General features: G+C 42.1%; 1 protein-coding gene across 3 annotated transcripts in view; it reads right to left on the bottom strand.

The window, feature by feature from the left end:
• The window catches only part of ncoa1 (nuclear receptor coactivator 1), a 58,407-nt gene that overhangs the window by 7,394 nt on the left and 26,787 nt on the right, over positions 1-24,226 (bottom strand). For 2 of the 3 annotated variants that reach the window (XM_008289176.1, XM_008289178.1), the window contains 19 exons: positions 20,286-20,391; positions 16,855-17,021; positions 16,137-16,243; positions 15,824-16,001; positions 14,116-14,295; positions 12,418-12,510; positions 11,887-12,027; positions 11,178-11,325; positions 9,505-10,480; positions 8,927-9,154; positions 6,411-6,753; positions 5,794-5,976; positions 5,130-5,244; positions 4,872-5,040; positions 4,033-4,350; positions 3,322-3,423; positions 1,847-2,279; positions 1,361-1,523; positions 990-1,179 (listed from right to left, as the gene is read on the bottom strand). In XM_008289176.1, the coding sequence (XP_008287398.1) occupies positions 990-1,179; positions 1,361-1,523; positions 1,847-2,279; positions 3,322-3,423; positions 4,033-4,350; positions 4,872-5,040; positions 5,130-5,244; positions 5,794-5,976; positions 6,411-6,753; positions 8,927-9,154; positions 9,505-10,480; positions 11,178-11,325; positions 11,887-12,027; positions 12,418-12,510; positions 14,116-14,295; positions 15,824-16,001; positions 16,137-16,243; positions 16,855-17,021; positions 20,286-20,374 (4,323 nt within the window). In that variant the 5' untranslated portion in view covers positions 20,375-20,391. The remainder of the gene's footprint in view (positions 1-989; positions 1,180-1,360; positions 1,524-1,846; positions 2,280-3,321; positions 3,424-4,032; positions 4,351-4,871; positions 5,041-5,129; positions 5,245-5,793; positions 5,977-6,410; positions 6,754-8,926; positions 9,155-9,504; positions 10,481-11,177; positions 11,326-11,886; positions 12,028-12,417; positions 12,511-14,115; positions 14,296-15,823; positions 16,002-16,136; positions 16,244-16,854; positions 17,022-20,285; positions 20,392-24,226) is intronic. The other variant, XM_008289179.1, reaches the window with a different exon arrangement.

The following is a 24,226-nucleotide window of genomic DNA, read 5'->3' as shown; positions in this document are numbered from 1 at the left end:
ATGTGTTGGTCTCACTCCTCTCCTGTGTACAGCGCTGAGCTGGTACACTCATCAGTCACAACACTACAACCACCTGCCAAACACCGTGTAGGTCCAAGAAGTTGGCAGTGGATCAGTGTCTTTAAAAATGGCTCACAAATGTGACCCATTTGCACAAAATCAGTCGCATTGTGCCTTGGGCTAGTATGCGTAAACAAAAGCGGCACGTTGCTACCACATGATGCAAATCACGGGACAGGATTGGCTGGCAATGACGTATTGCTTGCAGAGCCTGCACACAAGTGATTTCCGCGGCTTCTTTCTGGTGTTACTGCTCATGCACACTGATGGTATTTGACAGCGATAATATTATATATTACCTACATGTAGAAAACAACTAAATGGATCGATCTAAGTAATAAACCCAAAATCTATATTTTATCATGTGTTGACGTAATTCAGGCTGTATCTCGGATATAGGCTGAGGTGCAATGCAACTGATTTTGTGCAGATGGGTCACAAATGGATAGTTACATGTTTTAAAAAGCATCAGTACCTTCCTGTGACATTAGGGAAACATATTTTAGTTGATGTTTCTTAAATAGGAGAACATAACACATTTGCTGGGCACTACCTTCACCTGTGGGTTAACACATAAACTCACTGAGCACTTCAATAGCACACCTGTGGTATCTAATGCAGTCCAATACAGCAGCTCTGCAGTAAATTAGATGTAATTATCTTAATCATTTAGTGTCAGATGTAATTATTTCAACAAGATAATTAAAAGCAAATCAGGTAAAACTCACATTTAAAAATTATACTGTATTCAACGGCACAGTGGCCAGTGTTTGCTATCCACATTACAGATGACGAGTTGTTTTTCTTTTTTTCTACTAATCAAATTCAACACAGACAAGAAACACGGTAAGCTCCAGTGGCTGGGTGGTTTAGTGGATGGTAATACAGGACATCAAACCATCAGGAGTGGCAGGTTAGAAGTCACTCACCTGCTGGTCACTGCACACTGAACCGACGTTACTGAGGTTACTGTTGCTTATACCAACTGGCTGCCCCATGGGAGGTAATGAGGTGACGCCTCCCGAGCCTCCAGCCATGGAGACGGTGATGCTCATGTTGTTGTAAACCCCCTGCTGGCCGAATGCCTGCCCCGTACTCTGCCCTGACTGACTGAACAGGCTGTGGCAAAGACAGACAATCACAAATGGCACTTGAAACTCATTTAAACTTTGATTTATATACACACATGTAACAGAAATCATCAATAATTACTGAGCCAAAAGGAATGACAAATCATTTTTACTTGATAAAACATTTGCAAAAGCACCTTTTTCTTATAAACTGCAAACACTTTTCTAACCTGCCCATGCCTGTCTGTTGCCAGCTCTTCATGTCTGGTGACTGGTAGCCAGGAGGTGGGGCCTGCTGAAGCAGAGGACTCTGGGAGGTGGAGTTCTGAGGTGACAACAACGGGCTGGTGGGGCTCATTTCAGGAGGGAAAGATGGGTCTTGTTGGACCACGGCTGTGACAGAAAGCATAAATCAGTGTGACCATTGAGTGTGTAAATCATGCACCTTAGGCTTGTCAGAGGCAAGAGAGAGCTTGCGTCCTTAAGTCCTCACATGTCAGCAGGTGGGAAATCTAACATGCTTGGTCGTTTTCAATTTAAAAAATATGGAAAGATAAGATGCATCCTTTACTGCAGAGGGAAATTTTTGCAAGAAGATCTACCAGCCTCAACAGTATGTGTTTGCAATTACTGGATACTGGAAATCTGTTTACAGAGTAACAAAACTACAACTTTAATTACAAGAAACGGTGCTGGATTGTTAATTAGGGACTCACCAGACCCTCCAAACTGCTGAAACAGGCCTTGCTGCAATGAGGAGTTCACGGTGCTGTTGAACTGGCCCTGCACGCCGCTCATCAGCGTCTGGTTATTCAGGGGAACTCTGCCGGACAGTTTGTTATCCAGAGGGCCCCCGGACATGGGGCTGAAGTGACTTGGTGAGGTAGGGGGGTTTCCCGTCATTGGGGTATACCCTGGTGGGAAGTTGAACTGCTGCTGTTGCTGTTGCTGCTGCTGCTGCTGCGGCGTTGTGGGGGCAGCTTTTGGAGCCCTGGCAGTTCCAACGGGCCCCACAGCTCCAGTCGGAGCGCCTGCCATGTTCTGTCTCATCAGCATGACCTTCTGCTGGAAAAGCTGGCGCTGGCGGTGTTGGATGCTATAGAGTTCCCTCTGACGCTGGGCCAGCATCTGGGCATTCAGTGGAGGCTGCTGAGAGGGAGGACAGAGTAGAGCATGTTACAGAGAGCATAGTCCCTGTTTTCAAAGCAAATATACAATCCAGTATATAATAAATGACAGTCTTTTGTTATTAATACAGAGAGCCGACTTGTACGGAGTATCTGCAGGCTTTAGGAAAGACACATTTACAGTAGACAGACATAACGCTATCTGAAGGTCAATGTAAAAGCAACTTAAGAACTACAGTAAAGAGCAAAGACTAAGCTTATAATCTGGTTTAATATAGTGTGGCAGTCATGTCTAATTTTCTTTGTATCAAGTGTACCTTCATTCTATGATTCCTTGTAGACACAAATAGGACAATACAAAACAAAATCTTTACATTAAAAAGAAACAGAAAACACTACTTAAAGACTCCTGTACTGTTGCTCAATTGTCTTTAAATTCCTCTACTTTTACATTTGAATCAATTCATTTTACATTAGTCATCCTACTTAAAGCTGCAACCTGATTATGTGGCCACTTGGAGGCAGAAGAAACAAGCTGTGAACTGACAGACTGTATCATCCCAGCTTTTTTAAGTTGATAGGGCTAACTTATATCGACTCATTTAGCTTTTACATTACTACTATTTGGTTCTGTCCATCCAACAAATCAGGGCTTTGTTTTGGTCTCACTGACTCCTGAAGGAAGCATTCTTCTTTTGTTAAACTGTCTAAATGCTTCACAGTGTTCGCCAGCTAATCATAATCTTACAGGGGTTTCGCTCAAAATAGCCGCCTGCTGCTGTTGCTGATGACACTGATGAGAGCGGTGCTAATCAATGGAAATATTAAAAGTCGTGGGCAGTAAAAACAAAATACAATAAACATGTCGAAACCTCCGTTAATAGGTCTTGTCTGTCTTCTGCTCATATGCGCAGGTATAAAATATTGATTATAGCAGCTTTAAGTGATATTTAAGCAAAGTAGTTGAATTCATGTAAACAAATCCTTTTGCTAGTCTTTCAGGCTCTGTACAAAAGCAGCAGTGGGTGGTGAGCAGAGTTGCATTTGCTGCCACAATGACTCACTTGTGAGGGCATTTGAGGTTGCTGAACCCCCTGACGAATGCCTATGTTCACATGCTGGGCTCCTCCTGGAAATGGATTCATGCCTGCCAGCCTGTTCTGGAGCTGAGTCCGAGGGACAGAGAGAGAGAGAAATTAAATGAGCAGAAGTCAGGCAGGTGTTGAAGGATGAGAGCCGAGAGATGATAACAGAGTGAAGTGAAGGCAGAATTTAATAAGAGAATAAATTAGATCATTGACAAAAGTGGTATTACTGGGGGATAGAGAAGAAGAGGAGAGTGACAAGAAGGGAGATGAGAGTAATATTAGTGATGAGGGAGGAGAGGGAAGCAGAGAGTTCTTTTAAGAGCACTTTAATCAATATTGGCCTAATGAAATCAGAAGATTCATCATGATGTAGTACGATTTGGGCTAATAGTGAGCGCCAAAAGTCAATACTATATGAAAGAGCTCCAAGTGTTCCTTTCTTTCTCTTGTTATGGATATTGTATTGCTGTCGTGTTTGCAGCACTTAAACTGTGTGAATAAATTACACGTAAAATGTTTTCTCAACACACTGTGCAGTACTGACTGTACACAATAAACACCCTGGGCCAATAGCAGCAGTTGTTTACTGGGTTGTAAAAGCATCACAAGCAGCAACATCTTCCTTTCTAAATGTAACATAGTGATAATGTATTCAAACACACATCAGACAGGTTAAAATCTTCTCACCTGCTGTGGGCCCTGCAGTCTCTGCTGGAGCTGCAGGCGCAGTTGGTTGGGTGGCAGCCTGAGCTGAGTGCCCACCCCCTGTGGTCTGGTCATGCCTGGCCTCAGGCCCAAGCCTGTTGTCCCACCGGGGAAAGCCCCTCGAGGAGCTCCAAACCCCAGACCCTGCGGCCCCACCGTGGCCAGCTCTGGAGGAAACTGAGCTTGTGGAGCTGGTGTAAATTGGGAAGGGTAGGTGGGAAGTTTAGGGTCCATGGAAACTGGGGTGGCAGTGGGTTGCTGGGGTGGGAAAGTTTGAGGCAAAGGGTCGAAGCAGCCACCCTGAAAAGAGGGGCACAAAAACATATGGCAGAAAGACGTGTTTTTTAGTCAAAACAGTGCACAGTTGTGCCATTTGAGCACAATCAATCAAAAAGATCTTGTTCTTGAAATCTGAATTCTGTCCATTTAAATGTCTCCAAAAGACTCCTCAACTGTCCTCCCACTCCCTGACAACGCTCTAAAATAAAGAATGAATAAGTGCAGTAGAACTGGAGTAAAGTTGGGTAAGTTACTGGCAAAGTGAAACACCTCTTGTTTTACTTGAAAGCAACCCAGCAGATTTTTTTTTTGCCAAATTCAGCTTGATGGATGGAACAAAAGCCAGCCACAACTGCCAACACTTCAACTGAGCAACTGCTTTGTTTGTTTTGATTAATTGTAGCAACACTGGTCAATTAATGATGATTCACTGATTTTCAAGTGTAAGTGAATGTAAGTGATGTAGAGCGTTTCCTACCAACACTGTTACTTATGTTCACTCCTGAAACCTGTGCCCATCCTCTGCCCAGCTCTTTCCTTACCTGTACTAGTTTGTCAATACCCAGGGCCTTGTCCAGCTCAGCCAGTTCGCTCTCATCGGTCCCACTGAGGAAGGAGACGAGCTGCTCCAGCAGAGCCTTCTCATCGTTTCGGCCTTCAGGTGTGGTCGGAGGGCCAAGCACTTCATCCAGCGTACAGGGTACACACTGCCTGCTCAAAAAGAGAAACACAGGCTCTTCCACAATTCTACACTGGGGAAATTACAGTTAGGAGAAGTTTGCCTGATTAGTCATACTTACTCTTGTGGTGATGCCAGAGGAGCCTGTAAAGGCGTTCCAAGACCATCAAAAGACAAGGTGTCAGACAGAGCCAGAGCCTGGAACTGGGAGTCTCCCACATCCATCTTGGTTAGGCCTGAAAAAGAAATTAGCACAGTTTTATTTCCTGACAAAAAAAAAAAAGTAACTCAGAATGCTTACTTACTAAGTAGCAAGATATTTACACAGTTCATGTACAGTACATAGCAGCTTGCAATATGTAACCAGTAACTAATCAGCCTAAAACCCTTTATTGATGCAATTGATTGGTGAAATTGTCTTTTTGCTGTGATGAACTGCTCTGTTCTGAAGTGTCGTGCAAAGCTTTATCACTTGGGAGGTTGTGTATGTAACAGAACACACGGTGACCACACCCAACAGCAGGTCACATGTGTGGAAGAGTTGAACCTTTCAACCTATAGCGGTCACTCCAACAATACTTTACTGCTACAGAATATTTAGTGTCAAGTTATGCTTCAAAGCTCCACAGGCATTTTTGCCCCAGATCCTTCCTGCTATCATTTTACGGGACAGACTTACGCTCAGACCAAACAGGTTCCCACAGTTGTCACGTTTCTAGTACATTCTAAATGACAAGTTGTGAATGTAGAATAAACTGTTGACTGTATTATGCTACTGTGCGTACCAGTGCTTGAACTGAATGGGTTGATAACTTCTGCCTCTGGAAATGGACTGCTGTCTTTGGGGGTCTGGAAGGGGTCTCCTTGTCCCTGGCCCTGTTGTTGGCTTGGAGTGGCGGGATTGCAAAAATCGAATGATGACTGGCTTTGGAGGCTGCAGCCAGAGGGTGGGCCGCCATCACTGAGCCCTGCAAAGCCAACACAAGAACATGGAAGATAAGGAAAAACAAATATGTAATAATAACAATATTAACACAATCCTATAATGTATGCTATTGGCAAAGAAGTAAACAGAGTAAGAGTGTTTTTGATGCCTCCTGCTAGCCACTAGAGGGCATAAAACATAACAAAGTTTAGGTAAACGAATAAACTAATTAAGAGTTTTCTGGATCATACTAGTACAACTACGCCTAACAATAATAAAACTAATAGCAGAATAGAATTTTTTAAAATCCAATAAAAATAATTAGAAATTCAAAGGTAAACACCATTTTCATTCCAACAATTTGCAAAATTTTGTTTAATATAAACACAGAAGAAAAAGATTGAGTTTGTAACTAAAATGTGTGATTTCAATTGAATATTTGCATTCCCCTCCCTCCTTGCTAAGTTGAAACTGTACCTCTGTTAGGAGTGCCAGGAGGCTCTCTCTTCACATTTACATTGCGGGGAGTGCTGGCCTCACCGGGCTGGAGCTGAGTGGGTGACTGCAGTTTGAGTTGGGGGGAAGGGGAGTGAAGCTGAGGCGATGGGGACTGCAACTGGGGAAGGGACTGGGACAGGGGAGACTGGAGTTGAGGCACAGGACTCTGGAGCTGCGCTGGGGGCTGGGAGGCTGGAGACTGGAGTTGGGGGCCTCCTCCAGGGGTTGCTGAATTCTCGCTGCCCTGTTTGGCCCCACTCGGGCCTCTCAGGCCAGGCAGCAGCTGGGTGAGAGGCTCCATGTCAACAGGTCCACCAGACATCTACAGGCAGGAAGTGGATAGTGAAGCAGAAAGAAATGAAAAAATGATTGAGATTAACAGTGCAATAGCGCAAAAAAGCAATGAATTAAGAAATAACGGGTGGGAGAAAAGGGGGGCAGGCGATCAGCGTAAGAGAGATGGGGAGAGACAAAAGGTCAAAGGCCAATGGGCTTCAAAGGCTGCAGCTGGTAGCTGAGCCTACAGTGGAGACAAAGTCCAAGAAAATAAACATTCAACTTGGTTTACAACGGCTGTCAGACAACTGCCAATGTAGGATCAAAGCTCAACACCGGCAAATTCCAAAGCTTAGTTGTGAAGTATTCTTTCTGACACTTCTCCTATGTAAATGTGAAGGTGGCTGACATGCATGAGTGACAGTGTGCCTCCTTCAGGGAGGACATACGTTATGATTACTGGGTCATTACAGTTATGATTTGGCTGTCATGACTGTCTGACCGGACCAAGCTGGACAGAGTTCAGCACAGTTTAGGCCAGTGGCTGTTGACAGATGAAGCATAGACATATAACCTATCATGCTGCATTAAGGTTTTACAAAGTGACGCAGGTTTTGTGTGTTATCTTATAATACTTAACAGTTTATTGGGTATAGGGACAATAAATAAACTTAAGATCTGCTTCTCACCGGTTTGCAATCTTGTTTTAATCCTAGAAAAGATATATGATAATGCTCTACTTCAGAGCCGTTACCCCTTTGTAGTTTTTGTTTTCTAAAAGTAGCTGAGCTAGCTGCTCTGGAGAACCAACAATAAGGCTTTGAAACTCGTGTCAGCAGTGACCAGCCCGACTCTACACTCAATTAGCACTTGGATCTCTGCAAACCAAGGTAAGCTAAAAGTGATCCTGAAACCAAGCCGGTAGTGAGAGCTGTGACAAGAACTGCCACGTCTCAGTGCATTAAGTAAAAAATGTTAAAACTAATTGAATGATGCAGAGAAATATCTAAGCTGCTTTCCACTGCAGGGACTTCCAAGTGGGCTGCAGGGTGGCGCAGTTGGTAGCACTGTTGCCTCGCAACAAGAAGGTTGCCGGTTCGTGGGGGCACCGGAATCTTTCTTCGTGGAGTTTGCATGTTCTCCCTGTGCAGTGTGGGTTCTCTCCGGGTTCTCCGGCTTCCTCCCACACAGTCCAAAAACATGTTGAGGTTAATTGGTGATTCTAAATTGTCCGTAGGTGTGAATGTGAGTGTGCTTGGTTGTCTGTCTCTAAGTGTGGCCCTGCGACAGACTGGCGACCTGTCCAGGGTGTCCCCTGCCTTCGCCCTAAGTCGGCTGGGATAGGCTCCAGCCTCCCCGCGACCCTAATGAGGATTAAGCGGTGTATAGAAAATGGATGGATCTCTGCAAACCAAGGTAAGCTAAAAGTGATCCTGAAACCAAGCAGGTAGTGAGAGCTGTGACAAGAACTGCCACGTCTCAATGCATGAAGTAAAAAATGTTAAAACTAATTGAATGATACAGAGAAATATCTAAGCTGTTTTCCACTGCAGGAACTTCCAAGCTGTGTTTGGGTGCCCTAACCCTTTGTACGTGTTCCGAACCCATAGAACCTCTTCCGTGGCTCTTGTTGCGGGGTGAACAAAACAGATACCTACTTCAGGATAGAAACTTCTGGGCGTCCCTGAAATAACTGCTGCGTGAGCCTTAACACTGGTTAAAGTCCGAGAAGACAACAAGAGCCATTTGCTGCCCTCTCAATGTCAGCAATCTTCTCTCAAACATCTCCAGCAACAACATAAAATTAATCATATAGAATAACATAAGCCCCTATTGTTCAATTTCCTACTTGTTCATCAAAATATAGAACTGCTATTTGTAGTTTTGCACACTCTCAGTTAATGTCTTGTTCAATGTTCTCGTCTCCAACACTGCAATGAAAGGAGTGGAAAACTGAAAGGCTGATGGGCCGATTAAAGGGCTGTTCCCCTGTAAATGTAGGCGCCACCATGTGCCTGAACCAAGTTCCTGCAATGGAAAGCCACCTCATGCTTTAGTTTTGGTATTTCAGCTGGAATCCTGGTGTTAAGGCTTTGCTGTTTTGCTCTCCTACAATCTCATCTTACCAACCACCCCAACACCTACACAACAATGGTGGCGTGCAGTTTTTTTGGGCCAGTTTGGGAAACTAAGACTCATCTTAGCATCAACAACTGTACCGTAGAGTCTCTGCTGTCCTTGCGGCTGTCTCTGCGGTTCTCTCCGACAGGACTTGATTTGGGGCTGATGCAAGCAGAGCTGCTGGAAACTCCTGGAAGTTTGGTGGCACCTCCTGCTGCAACAGTTGAGCCTGTACAGGCCACGCCCTCCCCGCTGGCTCTCTTCTCTACCTTTACTCTGACTGTCTGAAGGCTCAGAGCAGATGGAGGTGGCAGGTCTCCCAAATCCTTCAAACACAAATCAGGTGTCAGTCAGCATTGACATTGAGTCAAGACGTCAAATGGTATTTATGTGACAGATTCCAAAGTCATTTAGCCGGGATGTCCATAAGTAGTACATAATGGATTATTTAAATAACATCTAAACTATCAACATTTACATTAGCACTGTTTATTGATCACCTTTTGCCCATTTTTTTAAATATTAAAAATAAACCCTGCTGATTTTTTAAAAATTAAATCAGAAAAGTCAAAGTTTCTGTCTTGTCAATACAAGTCTAAGACAAGACAGAAACTTGTATGTGAGGCTGTAATATAATTAGTGGGGATAAATTGGTGAAGACAATTATAACAGTCACCTTTTCGTCTGTATCAAGGAGAAAGCGGAGTAACTGGTGGTCCTGTGGCTCTCTGGAGCTGGACTTAGAAGGTGCTGTACTCAGTGCTGGACTGGCGGGCGGCTCCTTCTTGATCTCCACTTCGTTTTTGTTTATTCCTTCCTCAGTGGTGGTGGAGGCATCATTGGGACTAGTGTCCTGGAGCAGCCGGTGCAGGATCTTATGTCTTTCTGTCAGACTACTGTGGGAGGCAGGGCACTGAGGGGCAGGAGAAGGGTTCGGAGGATGAGGTGAAGAGGTGCTGTTGTTGTTAGATTCAACTGCTGTCCCATTGCTATCCAGGAGCTGATTGAGTCTGGGATTTCCCAGCTGTGAGGCAGAAGGAAGGGGGGCTTTAACAGAGTCCTCTCCCCCTTCTTCCCCTCCCTCTGGGGCTTTTGCTGATGGAGGCCGAGTAGAGGAGCTGGTGGGCGTACTGGCTTGTCTCTGAAGGACAGGAGAGGACAAGGGGAAAGACCCTGTTGATCCACCGCTTGCGCCACTATTACTATCACCACCAGACTGCTGCCTGTTGAGGCTGCCTCCACTGCTTAGAGCCCCAGATGGGGAATGGAGGCCTGGTGTGGAGGGAGAGAAGGGGTTCCCCGGGACTCGAGGACTTCCCCCTAACCCAGGACTAGCCCGTGGCATCCTGGGTGACATAAAAGAGGTAGGGGTGGCTGTGAGTGGGCTGCTTAAAGGAGAGGGGCTGTTGACCTGCTGGGGACAGTTCGTCCGATTGGGCGTCAGGTAGCCTGTGGGTGTGGCTAGGTTATGTCCATGGGAGGAGGCATTGCTGTTGTTGGTGTGAAGGCCCGGGGTGGCGAGGCCTGAGCCTTGGGTTGAGTTGCTGCCGGGAGGAAGAGAAGGGGAGCGGGAGGGAGTTTGGGCAATACTGCCGAGGGTCGGTGGAAGGCTGGGGTTAGTGTTTTCCTGAGAGCTAGCAGTGTTGTGTTCCCTGGAAGAAAGAAGGAAATTAAAAGAGAACTGTAACCTGAGAAACCCGTGGAGTAGAGCAAAAAGAAGCATAGTGTCAGGCACAGATGAGTGTGTGTTTATAAAAATACAACTCTTTATCTGTTTACATGCACATTATTATCCCAATCTTGAAGCTTATCCTGGATTTACAAGCAGCGTAGAGAAACCTGGTCATTCAGCTCTAAGTTCAGGTGTCCGACTCTTTCACACGAAGAAAAACTGTTTTTTCAGCACCAACCGAGGAAGCCCAAGAGTTGAGGTTGATTTCAAGCTTCTTGCATTGTGATGTATCTAAAATTCCTTCCTCTAATCAATTGAAAACTATAGAAAAACCTGATATTGATAGTTGTTGACAGTCTTATGCTTAAGTGCACGCACAAACACGACAAGAGGAAGATTAGAAACCTGGAAAAGGACTTTAGGTGCGAAAGATTCTATTTTCTGTAAGAGTACTCAGAAAAACATATCCAAATCCAAGAACTATGAGTGTGTTTACTGGGCAGCTTTATGTGACATGTGGCAGGTAAACAAGAACATATTCACTGACAAACTAGTACACTACCTTGCAACAAAATAGTTCTTCACAGTCAGCTCCAAAATGGATCAGTAGTGTGCATTCTCGTGTGTGTGTGTGTGTGTGTGTGTGTGCGTGTGTGTGTGTCCGTCCATCACGGTACCTGTCAATAGTGTGAATGCCCATAATGAAGGGCTGTACGTCAGGGTTGGGGGGGCAGCAGAACTTGCAGCGGGTCTGAGCGCTGAGTGGGGTGCCATCACTTAATGTGAAATTGTAGAGCGGGCTGATAGCGGTGCCATGGGTCATCACTGTTGACAAAAAGCAGCAGATGCGTTAAGACACACGTGCACGAATGCACACAAGCAGAGAGAGAGTAAGAGGCAAACACAGGGTTTAGACTTTGGCATCATCTGCTGTTTGTTTAAACCTCTTCCATTTCCGATCTGTATCCAGGCTTAAAGAGCGCTGACTCCCCCTAAGGCCTACAAGATACTTTACATCAATCTATTGCGGTAGCTACATGATGATCGATGAGTGTTGGGATAATTCGGCCGGTCTTTCCTTCATTCCATTATCATTTGATACCCAAGGTAATAATGTTAGCTCACATTCATATTGTTTAAAATTGAATTAGACTTTTTAACACCCCTCCCTCTGTTGGCATTTACAATCGTGCATACATAGTACATGATCTCTGCATGTGTTCACAACTATGTTAGTTAGAAAGGTTTTTAAAATTTAGCATTCAGTTCAGCCTATTATAACGCTACTGACGTCGCGCAGAAACTCCAGTAACCATGACAAAGCTGACAGAGAAGGTGTCAATGATTTCTGGGAGTGGAGCTGAACAATCAATTGTGGCTACTCACCCTCATGCAGCAGCTTCTTGGCGTGGGAGGGCTCTTTGTCCTGCGGCTGAAAGAATGCGTAGATGCACTTCCTGACCAGGTCCTCCCAGCCAGGCCGGCCTGTCGCTCGCAAAGCACTAGTTTCTATGGAGATGATCTTCCCTGGATTACAGCACCACACACACACACACACATACAACACACACACACACACACAAACAAACACAATAGATCAGCCTGCACTGATTTCAACAACTGCAGTTGCCTCCACACATTCATGGTTCACACTGTCACGCTTGAGAAAAATTAAACCTTTTTGGAACACTTTCTATAAGTCTATTCCTGCTTTTCTGGCTGTAATTTATCAGTCAACTTGGATATAAATGTATCATGTCTCTAATAACAACATCAATGTGTAAAGCCCGCAATGTAACTCATCCATTTCTATGACTTAACCAATGTGGACTACCCCTCTAAAAATCCCACCATATCATGACAATACAGTGACTTCTGGGAATCCTGACTACTCTATAATCCCAGTGTGTGTTTTACCTGTCGGGTCTTGCTTCGTGATAAAAGACTCAGTGCTGACAGGCTGGATGCGTGGCATCCGACAGGCAATACAGATCAGGCAGCTCTGCAGGTCTAAATAAACAGAGGAAACAAGTGATGAGAATTGTGTGCGTGTTTGCCAACAAAGGAACAGCTAAAAAGAAAAGCTCTAGATTTAGGGTAAATAATTATGCAGATCATTGTGTTATAAGGGTTTTGGTTGAAATTAATTTGCATTTTCCTGAAGTACATGTTGAAAGAAATCCACAATAAGCTGCAGACATTCAAAAATCTGACCATCATTTCTATAAAAATGTCAGAGCTTGATAATCTGTCCACAGAGCTGTCAATCATATCTGTGAAAAAAAAAAAACAATAGAAGCTGAGACTGAAATCCTGCAAACTTTCTTTCAAAGAAGCAGGATCTGCTGAAAAAAAACCCCTCATAGACAGGAAGAGTGCACAACAATCCACAAGGCCAGCTCTTATCAAAACGACTAAAAGCAGGCAGAGCTCAGCAGCCTAGTAAGTCTGCAATGCAGGAACTATATCACACAATTCATCAAGGCCACTGCAGCAAAAGAATGTGCTTCAACCATCTGGTGACTGTCAGTGAAAAGTTGTGAAAAGGGTAACATATGAGCCGTGTTTAATACTATTTAAAACTTTCGATCATGAGTTCCATGAAAAAATATGGGATCGAAAAACAATTTATCTATCACCTTTTGTGTGTGCCAAAGCAATTACTTTCTTAAATTGGATCCATTCCTGACATAGCACACAAATGCAATACAGAGGAAAAATAGAAGAAATGTTTCCTTGATTTGATAGTTTTGATAGAGAGGCTGCTCATGGGGGTTGCACTTGTTAAGATTAGTTATAAATACCAAAAAATAAAAGCACCATTTGGAAAGACTGTGGAGAACACTGTGTTTGAAAGTTCTTTACCACACATAAGAAGCTGATACTTAAATATGACTAAACATTTCAATTCAAAAGAGGCTGTCGTTTTAAAGTCAGTCTCAACCTATGCAATCTACACACCGCTGTTTCAGTTTCTGGTTATTCTGTGCAGAGTGCTAAGAACAACAATTAGACCAAATGCTGAATACTTCAAAAAGACTATCAGGGAATCTGATAAGAAGGATCCATGCATGATCTTCACAACTCAGCGCTGTTAGAACGGTAACATTTCTAATCAGAATGATGAAAAATATTATGGAAAAGGACAAGACGGATGAACATGTTAAATATAGTATCACGATCCTCTAGACTTGGAAACCAACACCAGCCACAATAGTTAGAGCAATAGCTACACAAGATAGGAATGATATCTGTCAGCGCAATTAAATTAACTATACATTGCAATTTTGCAAACAACAGTGAAGAGAGTTGTGCTAAGTTTACTCTTACAGGAGTCTACTTTAGAATAAAACGATTCCCCAAAACAAAACAATATAAAAATGTGTCTTTGCCTAAGTTCAGTCCCACACATATCAACAATGGTGTACAGTGCGAGCATTGACACAATTTAATATATATTTAGCAGTTATAGCAAAGTCAGTTCAAACCATGAACACTGGAAACCATCCCCAGTAGAGTGATTATCCTCACTATTTATATTCCTTTGAAACTGTACAATCTATGTTTTAGGAAATGCCTCCAGAATGTGTGCACTCATTGTGTGTTTGCATGTACCTTCTCCCTCCTCCTGCATGGCCCGTGGCTGGGACACGGTGAAACACTGCATGATCTCATACTGCTGTCGAGCCTCCATATTCTCTGAATCCACCTCGTCCGGAGGCCTCTTCAGCATGCGACAGTTAAACGTGTGGCTGTTCCTGCGGCCAGGTTCCTGCGGCCATGGGACACCGTTTACTAGACAAACAGAGAAACAAGTGGAGAAACTACAATCAGAATCTTGTTCAGAAGGTGCTTTGCTTCCACTGTGTCACTGTAAAGTCTCCTCAGGGGATACTTACTAAGCCTGTGGCTAATTAACATTACGGGTTCCACATTTTTTTAATTTAGAAGATACAGATGCAAATACTCATCTGATTTGCATAAAGTGCCGCTAAATAAAAGCTGATGTTGGGCTGCTTTGAAGGGTGTTGTGCAAAGAAAGAGCAGAACACACTTTTGTAGCTGTGCATTCATTTAGCCTAATGGACTTAGCTGATCAAATACATTAAAAGCAAATAATATCACTATTGGATTTAATTTTAAACTCATAAAAAAACACGATCCATCTTGACATTGGTTAATTTAAAAATCACACTGGAGAGAGAGTCTAAAAGTCAAGGAAACACACTCAGGCAGGAGGCCACAGCTGGAAATAAAAGGTGAAGCTGTGTGGAAAATATCGGGCTCCTCTTGTGTTGTGTAGCCTAATTTATGATGCATCTTCTAATTTGCATGTGTGTGCATTTCCATTCACTCCTTCCATATTTTGAGGATCCAAAAAAGAACGCCTCGACTACATTTCACATAAGACCAAACACTCAATTTTCAGTGGTGCTTTCCTTCCATCTTATCTGTCCAAAACCTTGGAGTGGTCCTTTAAAAGAACACAACTTTGATTACAATGACACGTAATTTATACTAATAAAAAAAAAAAAAAGGGTTGTGACTCTTACAAAGCACGAGCACCTAAAAATGTAAAGATGCACTGAATGACCCACGACATATTTGAGTGCTGATAACATCACTGATATGGTACAATCAATTTGTTTTTAAGTTTCTGTGGTAGAATATTTTTAAATCTCTGTTTCTAAGGGAGAAGAAGAGCTGTAATGACTGGTGCAAAATTAAAATAGATAGCAAGATCAACAGAAAAATACAACCTTGTCATCTACTGCACTCTGTTATCTCAGGTCCCCTCCATTTTCATTATAATCTCTTCTCAAGGTTGTAGCCATAAACTAAAATAACATTATCACAGCTAAGAAAAAGTCTTTTTTTCTTCACTCGTCAAAGTCACCCACGCATATGCTGCCTCTCTACACTTTCCTCCCCAAACATATTTTGCAGCTTTTTGTACACCACTAAAACTGTTAATTAAAAATGTACACAGTTCATCCACCTACTTTCTTCCTAGTTCTTCTAATTTGCCTTAGCTACAATACATTCCATTATTAAACCAAGTTAATTATCTGTGTTTAAGGACTGTATACAGACGTTGCAGCCAAAACCCATCTCTTGAGTTTTATTGCCTTCCTAATGGGTTCCATTGGCATGGAAACTGTCAAATTTGAAGATACTGAAAATGTAATTACTGAATATCTTTTTAAGAATAATAGCTATTGGCATCTCAACCCAAGGATATAAAGTATAAGATGGCAGATTGCAAACACAGCAAACTGTTGTCTCAGTTAAAACCCACAGGCCCTACGTTAAGCTCACTCACCCAGGCTTTTGGGCAGCAGATTGCGAACAAATTCATTGTGGTCTCCCACATGGAGGATGCTGTAGACACTTGATGTCATCAGCTCCTCCTGGGTGTATCCAAGGTAACTCGTCACGTTCTCAGAAACAAAGACGATGCGGCCCTCCCGGTTGACGACGAAGAAAAACCCATCAAGGGCCTGAGTGAGCAGGAGAGCGAGCAAGAGTGGAGTGAGGCAGAGTAAAACATTATCAGATTATGTGTGTTTTAGACGGAAGTAAACACCGCAGCCGTAGTGATGGGGAAGAAATGTTACGGTGTATGTTTTGTTTACCTCTAGCAGCATGGGCCCCAGTGCCTCCTTCTCCACCAGCCCCTGGCTACTGGAGGAGATGTCGCTTTTCTGCACCTCGTCATCTGGAGATAGAAGGGCTGCTTTTTCTGTCAGGGGGAAACAAACTCAAATTAGAATTGTGCACTACAGATATAGAACTGTCAAGCAGAATGTATTTTATAAATAAGTAAATAATAAAATGTATATACATTCATACAACCCATACCCTAAATAAGCGATTGACATAATTTTTTCAGTTTTATTTAAAGGGCTTTTTACACATAAACTTGGGTAACAATTCTAATTATGATATTTTCAAGAGGTTTAAATTGCTGGGGTCAAAATGAACCCAAGAATAAACGACGTCAGTAAATTTGAAGGTAATAGGAGGGTTAAGGTGTGTCTTTGTCTTGTTTGTCTTTAAAATGGAAATGAATGTGTAAAATATAAATATATAATCTGAGCAGAACAAAACTTTGAATGAATATTTCTCCTTAAAGAGGGGCGCGATTGCAGTCCATAAATACACTGTTTTTCATGAATGTCATGAAAAAAACTAAGTTTAAGTGTCCTACATTATGTACGGCACATTAAACAAGAGATCTGAGGCATAACGTGAAGTATAACAAATCACACAAGAAGTGAAGTGTCCAAACTTGTTGATAGCAGTACATGTGGTCGAGCTTCTCACTGCCCGGTCTGGTGTGTGTTCCCTCACCCTGCTCACGCCGTTTGATCTGCTGGATTTGGTCCACGGTGCTCTTGAGGATGTGGCATTTGTCGGGCTTGACACTGAGACTGGCAATATCGCCCATGTTCGATGACAGCAGCTCGGCCAGCTCCTCGATGTAGCGGCACTCCAGCTCCCGTCTCCGCTTCTCCAGGCTGCGGAAAAGACACATAAAGGGACCAAAAAATGAGACTCACATTGACACGGTCCTTTCTGAAGTAACACAAGGGAAATTAATTGAAATATTTGATTTTTTGTCAACAATAATTAGCTGCGTTTCCTCAGCTAATCATCTGGTGTATACATATATATGTAAAACAGATTTCCCTGGACAAAAGATAATTATCTTCAATTAGCTTTAACCGTCCAAACCCCAAAGCTATTCTGTTTACTGTGATAAGAAACAAAGAAAAGCTGCGCACCAATTGAAAATAGAAAATCATCAGATGTTGGGCATTTTTGCTTGAAAGCTGTCTTAACTAATGAGCGATTCACGAAATATATTAACAGTTTCAGCTCTACAAAATGCACCGCTTAATACTACTATACTTGACCACATTGTTTGCACAAATCTGGCACATTATAAAAGTGACAATGTGGCATGAAGCGAGATTATTGTATTTGTTACAGTGGTTATATAATTATCACATATGAAAGAGGAAAATCATAAATCAAAAAAACCAAACAAACAAAACATAAAATGAAATAATGCAGATAATACTCATTAAAGTGAAAGAACAAATCACACAACACAATCCGAGAAGTGTAATAATCCCTGAAAGCAAGAGACACGACTACTGCTATCTAATGGACCTTTTCAAACTGTTGGCTGTGAGTGACAGGATACAGAGAAAAATGGGAAGCTGATCAGAAACCAGGAGGATGTGCACAGACAATAATAATCTTAATAATTCATGTTGTACAAGAGATCCTGCTGAGTGAAAAACCTGCGGGCCAGGAGGGGAAACTGCTGATAGGAAGAAGATGGAAAAGAAGAAGAGAGAACTTTAATGTAGCTAAAATAATTAGTCAACTAATCGATTCGCTGACTGATGAAAAATTAAACAGCTACTACAATCCTGCTGAAGTGAAATTCAATGGTACGAGCTTCTTAGATGTGATTATTGTCTGGTTTTCTTAGTCTTCTATGAGAGTAAGCGTGTGTGTTTTCAGACTTTTGCTGCCGAATTCTTTCCATGTAATCGCACAACAGAAACAAACATCTTCAATCAGGAGTTTTTAAATGTGTTTTAATAGAGAACTGCAACTAACGAGCACTGAGTAGATTGTTTTTCAGGTGGAATAAAAACACCTAACCAGTCTGTTTTACCAATCTATGTCACGTAAACACTGTTTCTGAATTACTTTTAACATACATTTAATGCTTTTATTGTCATATTAAATGTGTTGTACTGGAGTATTTACAGTCTACTTCTTCCAATTGCTTCACAAAAGTGGAAAAACTGAAACTTATTTCAAATTTTTTTTAATGTCTTCTTAAACAACAGGTGGTTTAAATTATTAGAGATCACATTTACAAAATAAACTGTGAAATGTGCAATTCAAACTGCTGCGTTACTGCAGAGCTTTTTCATGCAGCTGTGCTAACTGCAAGCTGTTCCCATAATGTGTAACCATGAAACTTGTCATATATTAGTTAGTTAAACACTGGTACAAAAAAATAACTTCAAAGAGCCTCTAAGTTCAGCGTTCTCAGGCTTTTTGCACAGCCTTTCGCTTAACTTTGTTCTTGAGTTCCAACAATATACTTCCAGACTGACAAGTAACAGCATGGTATGTGGTAAACATGAAAAAAAGAAATGTGTGTATATGGGAGTATGTGTATGTGAAACGACAACAGCAAAAGTAGGTCAGTGCATTGGCCAGCCAGAACACACAGGCGTGGTGACCGAGGGAGGGAGGGAGGGGTGAGGAGGGGTGAGGAGGCGGAGGGCGCTGCTGTGTGAAATGCGCAGGTCAGTGGCTGTGTGTAGTTCCTGTAGAAATGCTAGCTGGGCTGTTACATCAGCTTACATCAGCTATTGGTCCTTATAGACTCACACAAACAGTACACTGAGTACATTCACTCCTATGTGCCCTAAGTTAACCCCGACTCCTGACTTACAGCTGTATCTAAACTTAAACCTAAATCACGCTCTGAACCCTGCATTAGCCCCTTGGCAGATTTACTGGATATTGTGCTTCCTCCTCCCATTTAGTCACTCTACACAGCTATACAGTGGAGATAAGTGGCTATTTATGAGGCCAAATGATCACAAGAGGCAACAAAAGGGAGGAGAGCTGCGACAAGAAGACCACACACAAAAATACCTCGACAGAGCTGTAATCAGCACGGAGCGATATTTGAGTTGCTAACCACATGTTTTGGAATCAGTGGGATCTTTGTGAATAACTGTGTGTTTCTAAAGACAACACCTGCAGATCAACAATTGCAGATTTAAACATAATGCTGTTAAGCAGGCACAATGTGTTGTCGTCTCAGTTTTGTGGGTAAACACAGCAGTGTTTGCTAATTAGCACTGAACCAGCTGAAGTAGATGGCATCGGATAGGCAGGTATTTGTTCAGACAATACATTTTTGCCATGATGATGGCCCAAAATGAGGAGATAAAGGTGAAGTGTGTGATTCTAATCCAACCTCCATCCGTCTCCTCACAGTCCACTCGCTGTCTGTTCTGTGTGCTGAAACTAAAAGCTGTATTCATATATAGTCCAGGCTCTACAAATGGGAAACAAACCAATTGGATCGGACTGAATAGACCAACAACACTATTCCAGGTTGTCGTGTGAATGTACATGCTTGTGGTTATGCACAGGACTGGGGGAAAGGGAGGGGAGATGGGGGGACAGGGGGCACTGGGAGTGAGAGGAATGGCTAATCTGGAACATGTTCAATATCTAAATAGCTAAAAATCTAAATTCTTTCTCCAGAATCACTGACTCCACCCTTTAAGGCATCATCAAAATAATTATCCTGTAGTTAGACATGAACGTCTGTGTTAAGTTTTACAACAGTCAATCCGGTAGGTGTTGGGATCTTTCACTCAAAAATCATTCATCCTCTTGGAACCGTAAACACAACATTTTTTTGTCCCCCATCCAGTGGTTGTGAAGATATTTAAGCACGAACCAAAGTGGTGTTTACTGACTGGCTAAGCCACCCCAAGAGCCCTGATGCCAGTATTCCATAATGAACTAACATAATTAGCAATAAAGATACATTATTTAGTTAGCTGGCCTCCAGTTGATTCTCCTGGTTGCTACAAATCACTATTTGGTCAGTCAAGTGCCAAAAAATATAGAAAGTGAGCCCCTGCAATTCTCGTTTTTAGAGCTTGTTTCCACAGTGTGTCAAGCTTCTGTCATTGTTAGAACAAAAACCATGGCTGGGTCTGTACCTTTGCCCTGACGTGTCGCATGGTGAGCCCTTCCTCTTGCGTGACTCTGGCGTGGCAGGGTCCAGGGGGCTTTCCCCTACTGCACTCATTTTCAGCTTCAACTGACCTGTGGAGGACAAACACACGGTGAGTCAGGAAGAAGGCAAGTATAACCATTACAATAAATCCCACAGTTCAACTGTTCTTTGAGACATTTTGACAAAGTAATACAGCTTTATTTACTTTTTTCCCCCCAAAAATGCCAAACACCTTGCGGCTGATGGACCAGCTTTCCACAGAGAAATTGTGTGTTTTTCTTGGGGCAAGTTTCTGTTATTTCAAGTGCAATTCGAAAATATTTTGCCTTTAATACAAATGTACAGCAAGCGATATAATATACACTATATGAACAACATTTCATTGGGACATAATGCCAGTGAGACGATTTGTTAGTGCATAAGAACGAAAACAGTATACAGTATGTCACAAAAGTGAGTACCCCTCTCACAGTTCTACAAATATTTTATTATATCTTTTCATGGGACAACACTGAAGATCTGACACTTTGCTACAATGTAAAGCAGTCAGCTTGTATAACAGTGTAAAATTACTGTCCCCTCAAAATAACTCAATACACCCATTAATGTATAATTATGTCTAAACTGCTAATAACAAAATTGAATACACCCCTTAGTGTGACATACTGTATACTGTTAATCTGTGTAGGAGACTAGCACTCAAAGAAGTAAAAGTGATTCGTCATAATGGACAACGACACCAATCTTATCGGTTACTGTACCAGTAGCAGCGCAACGTATTTGTACTACGATCAGTGTGGGGCTGTAGTGTCGCTACAAGTAGCAGCATTACTAGCTTAACTACATTTCGCAGTAATTTAGTGGTAACAGCACTGATTTCAGAATCAAATCTCTTTTCAGTAGCAAAGCACTTTTAACCCTCAAGTATTGCAGTAGCATCCACACATTTTCACCAGCATTTCTAAAGCGACAAGCTGACCTTCCAGTGCACTTTGAAATAAAAATAAGGATGTGATGCTAAGAGAAGCACTTCCGTATGACAATGACACCACGTAGCAGTCATCAGTGCAGTCTGCAAACAGTGAGCAGCCTGTTTACTAGCTAGCTCACAGCTACATGTTTTTTGATGTCTGTAGACAGCAAATCAATCAACTTTTTTTTTTTTTTAAACGAAGGAAAGCATAAATGAAGTAGCTTCTAATGTCGTTAACTACTTTTGCCATGATGGTGCAGCTTAGCTTGCTACAGTGTAGTGAAGCTTTATTTAACGTAGTACAACTGGTAGCCTAACTCACAACACCTTTTAAGAAGCTTGCATAACACTGATTACAACATTACATATGACTGTCAGTAAAGTGGGACACTATACATTAGCGCATCATAGCACCTTCACACAATCAGAAACCACACAATTGCTCCCAAAACATCTCTGAATTTGCCTGTAGGGCAGATTTATGTTGTTTGTTCACTGTAGAAAAATACACATTGCATTGAGTTTAAAAAGTACATATATTTTATAATTTGCTTAGGATTTGAATTTAAAAAACACAGCTAGAAAGGATGCACAAAGTAATATACAGTAAATTCCAGTACAGTCTGTGCCAGCAGGTCTGCAACAAATCCTCGATTTGGTGCTGATTCAACTCTGCAGTAATTTTCCACATTTAGTGTGTGTGGTGCTGTTTTGAATAGCCTCGCTAATATGTTGTCTTTCATGTTTGTTGCATTCCTCTTCTATCTGCCCTAATAGGTTTATTCTTTATCTGCAAAGTCTACAGTCTGCATCTCTCTCTCTCTCTCTCACTGCATCAGGATGGTAGCCCTGGCAACTGAAAACGCTGAAACAACTGCTGAAGCACATTGTGTAGAGAGGAGAGCTAACAGGGTTCCTGCATGATCTATTAAGCCAAATATTGAAGTTAAAGCCTTGCTGATGCCATAAGAAATTTAATTTAAGAATACCATAATAATCTAAACAAGCAGCAAATAACCGTGTTTTTCTGGCCTGAAACAGCAAATGACCGCTGAAATGTTTACTACCAGAAAAAAACACAACAACATCAACACAATGGATATGATTAATGTCATGTTAATCAGTGTTTTACAGACTGTACATATCGTATTATCATAAAGCATATTATGTTTCTTTACAAAACAAAGACTTCTGAAAAAATCAGAGCGACACGGCTGAATGTGAAAGCTTTTTATTTCCTCATGTGGGAACTGTAAACTTCCTCGCTAGGAGGCAAAAATGCACATATGACAAAAGATGAGCTCAAGCCTCTTAATCCATAAAACCACATCCATGCCGTGTTATCTAAATAAAAATCTGTGAAGCACGGACAAAACAGCAAACCACAAACACAAACAAAAACCTTTAAAAATCCATCAGCAACCCAGCGCAAAACAAGCCACCATTGTCACGAGTATTGGGTGCTGCTGCAAGGCCATGCTGCTCGCAGGACGCTAATCCTTCCTGACTAGGCTTGTTTACATTTCACCTCAGATCACCCCTCTCCTCCTCGGCTCTCCTTGTGCTGCTCACACACAGCACAAAAAAGATCCGTCCGCCACAGCGAGAAACGAGAGCGCCGCTGCACATCAGCACTCAATGAAAATACAAATTAGCCTACTTTCTGACAGGCTGGGCTCAATGTATGTTTAATATAAAAGCTGTAAGTAGATGCAAGTTCAGGAAGCAAAACACTGAAACCGCACCAATTAGGTGAGGCAGACATGGCAAAGAGGACTATGGTTTGCGTGTGTGTGAGAAGGCCTGTGTGCACTGTAGGAATTGTGTGGGTACGTAAATAATGTAATGATCATTTTCTTTAAACTGTTTGTTTTGCCCATGTACGCGATGGCAATAATACAATAGCACCTCAATATCATTCATCATTAGCATAACCATTTTTGTTTTTTGACACACTGAATACAAACATATTAATACAAAACTGCAGGGAATCTGTCAGCTTTTATTATTATTAATTTGTCAAACTTTTGAACACGAAATCTAAGAAAATACAAAAAAATGGCTGTCACAAACTTTCTAAAGCCATAGCTGACAAAGTCTGACCCAACTAACCAGAAGATATTCAGCATGATATCATCAAAGACACGTAACCAGCAAATGTTAACATCTGATGAGCTGTGAGGTCGACTTTTTACTTAAAAAACTTTCTTGTGTGGGTGAATGATGAATTAATTGATTAATTCTCTCAGTTCTAATGTGAAGTGACAGCACTTGTAAACAAAGGAGAGAGGCTCCGTCTTTCCAGAATGACCTTGCCATCATAATGCTGTTCATTTATGAATGCTGACAAGCCCAAATAATGTGGGTGTATTTCTGGAAATGCATCGACACAATGTACAATTTATTGACAGAAAGAGAACACAAGATACAGTAATTATAGCTGATGATGTACCAAGCAACACCAAATGCATCCACTCAATGCTCTGCACTCCCTAACCCCGTATAGATGGTTTAATTTATAAATTCAAACACATGAACATGCTCTAGCTGTGTGTTTGTACTGTCAAAACACATCTAACAAGCCATTTTCTCATTGACTGAAGCAATGTGTTAAAAGTTAGTGCATATAGCTGATAAGCTGGCCAGGCGTGCTCAACAAGCCATCATCATGTTTCTGGGCTTTCCTGTTCCCCGACCATTGTGATCATGAACAACAGTTTCTCCCATCTGGTGAGTGTTTATGATCAACGCTGCCTCATTACTGTTAGGAGCAAGCTCTCTTTCCACACCCCAACAAAGTCATGCTTTAAAAGGTAATAACAAAAGCTGACAGGATGGGGTGAGCCTGATGTGTAACTGCAATCTACTACGTGCATACATATAACGTCTTGCAGTGCTCACAATCACTCAAAGTAGTGTGACGAAGGATTCTGATTCATTCATCCATCCAT

Source organism: Stegastes partitus, unplaced genomic scaffold, assembly GCF_000690725.1.
Source record: "Stegastes partitus isolate 25-593 unplaced genomic scaffold, Stegastes_partitus-1.0.2 Scaffold597, whole genome shotgun sequence".
Classification (NCBI taxonomy): Eukaryota; Metazoa; Chordata; class Actinopteri; family Pomacentridae; genus Stegastes; species Stegastes partitus.
This window is presented reverse-complemented; position numbering and strand designations above follow the sequence as displayed.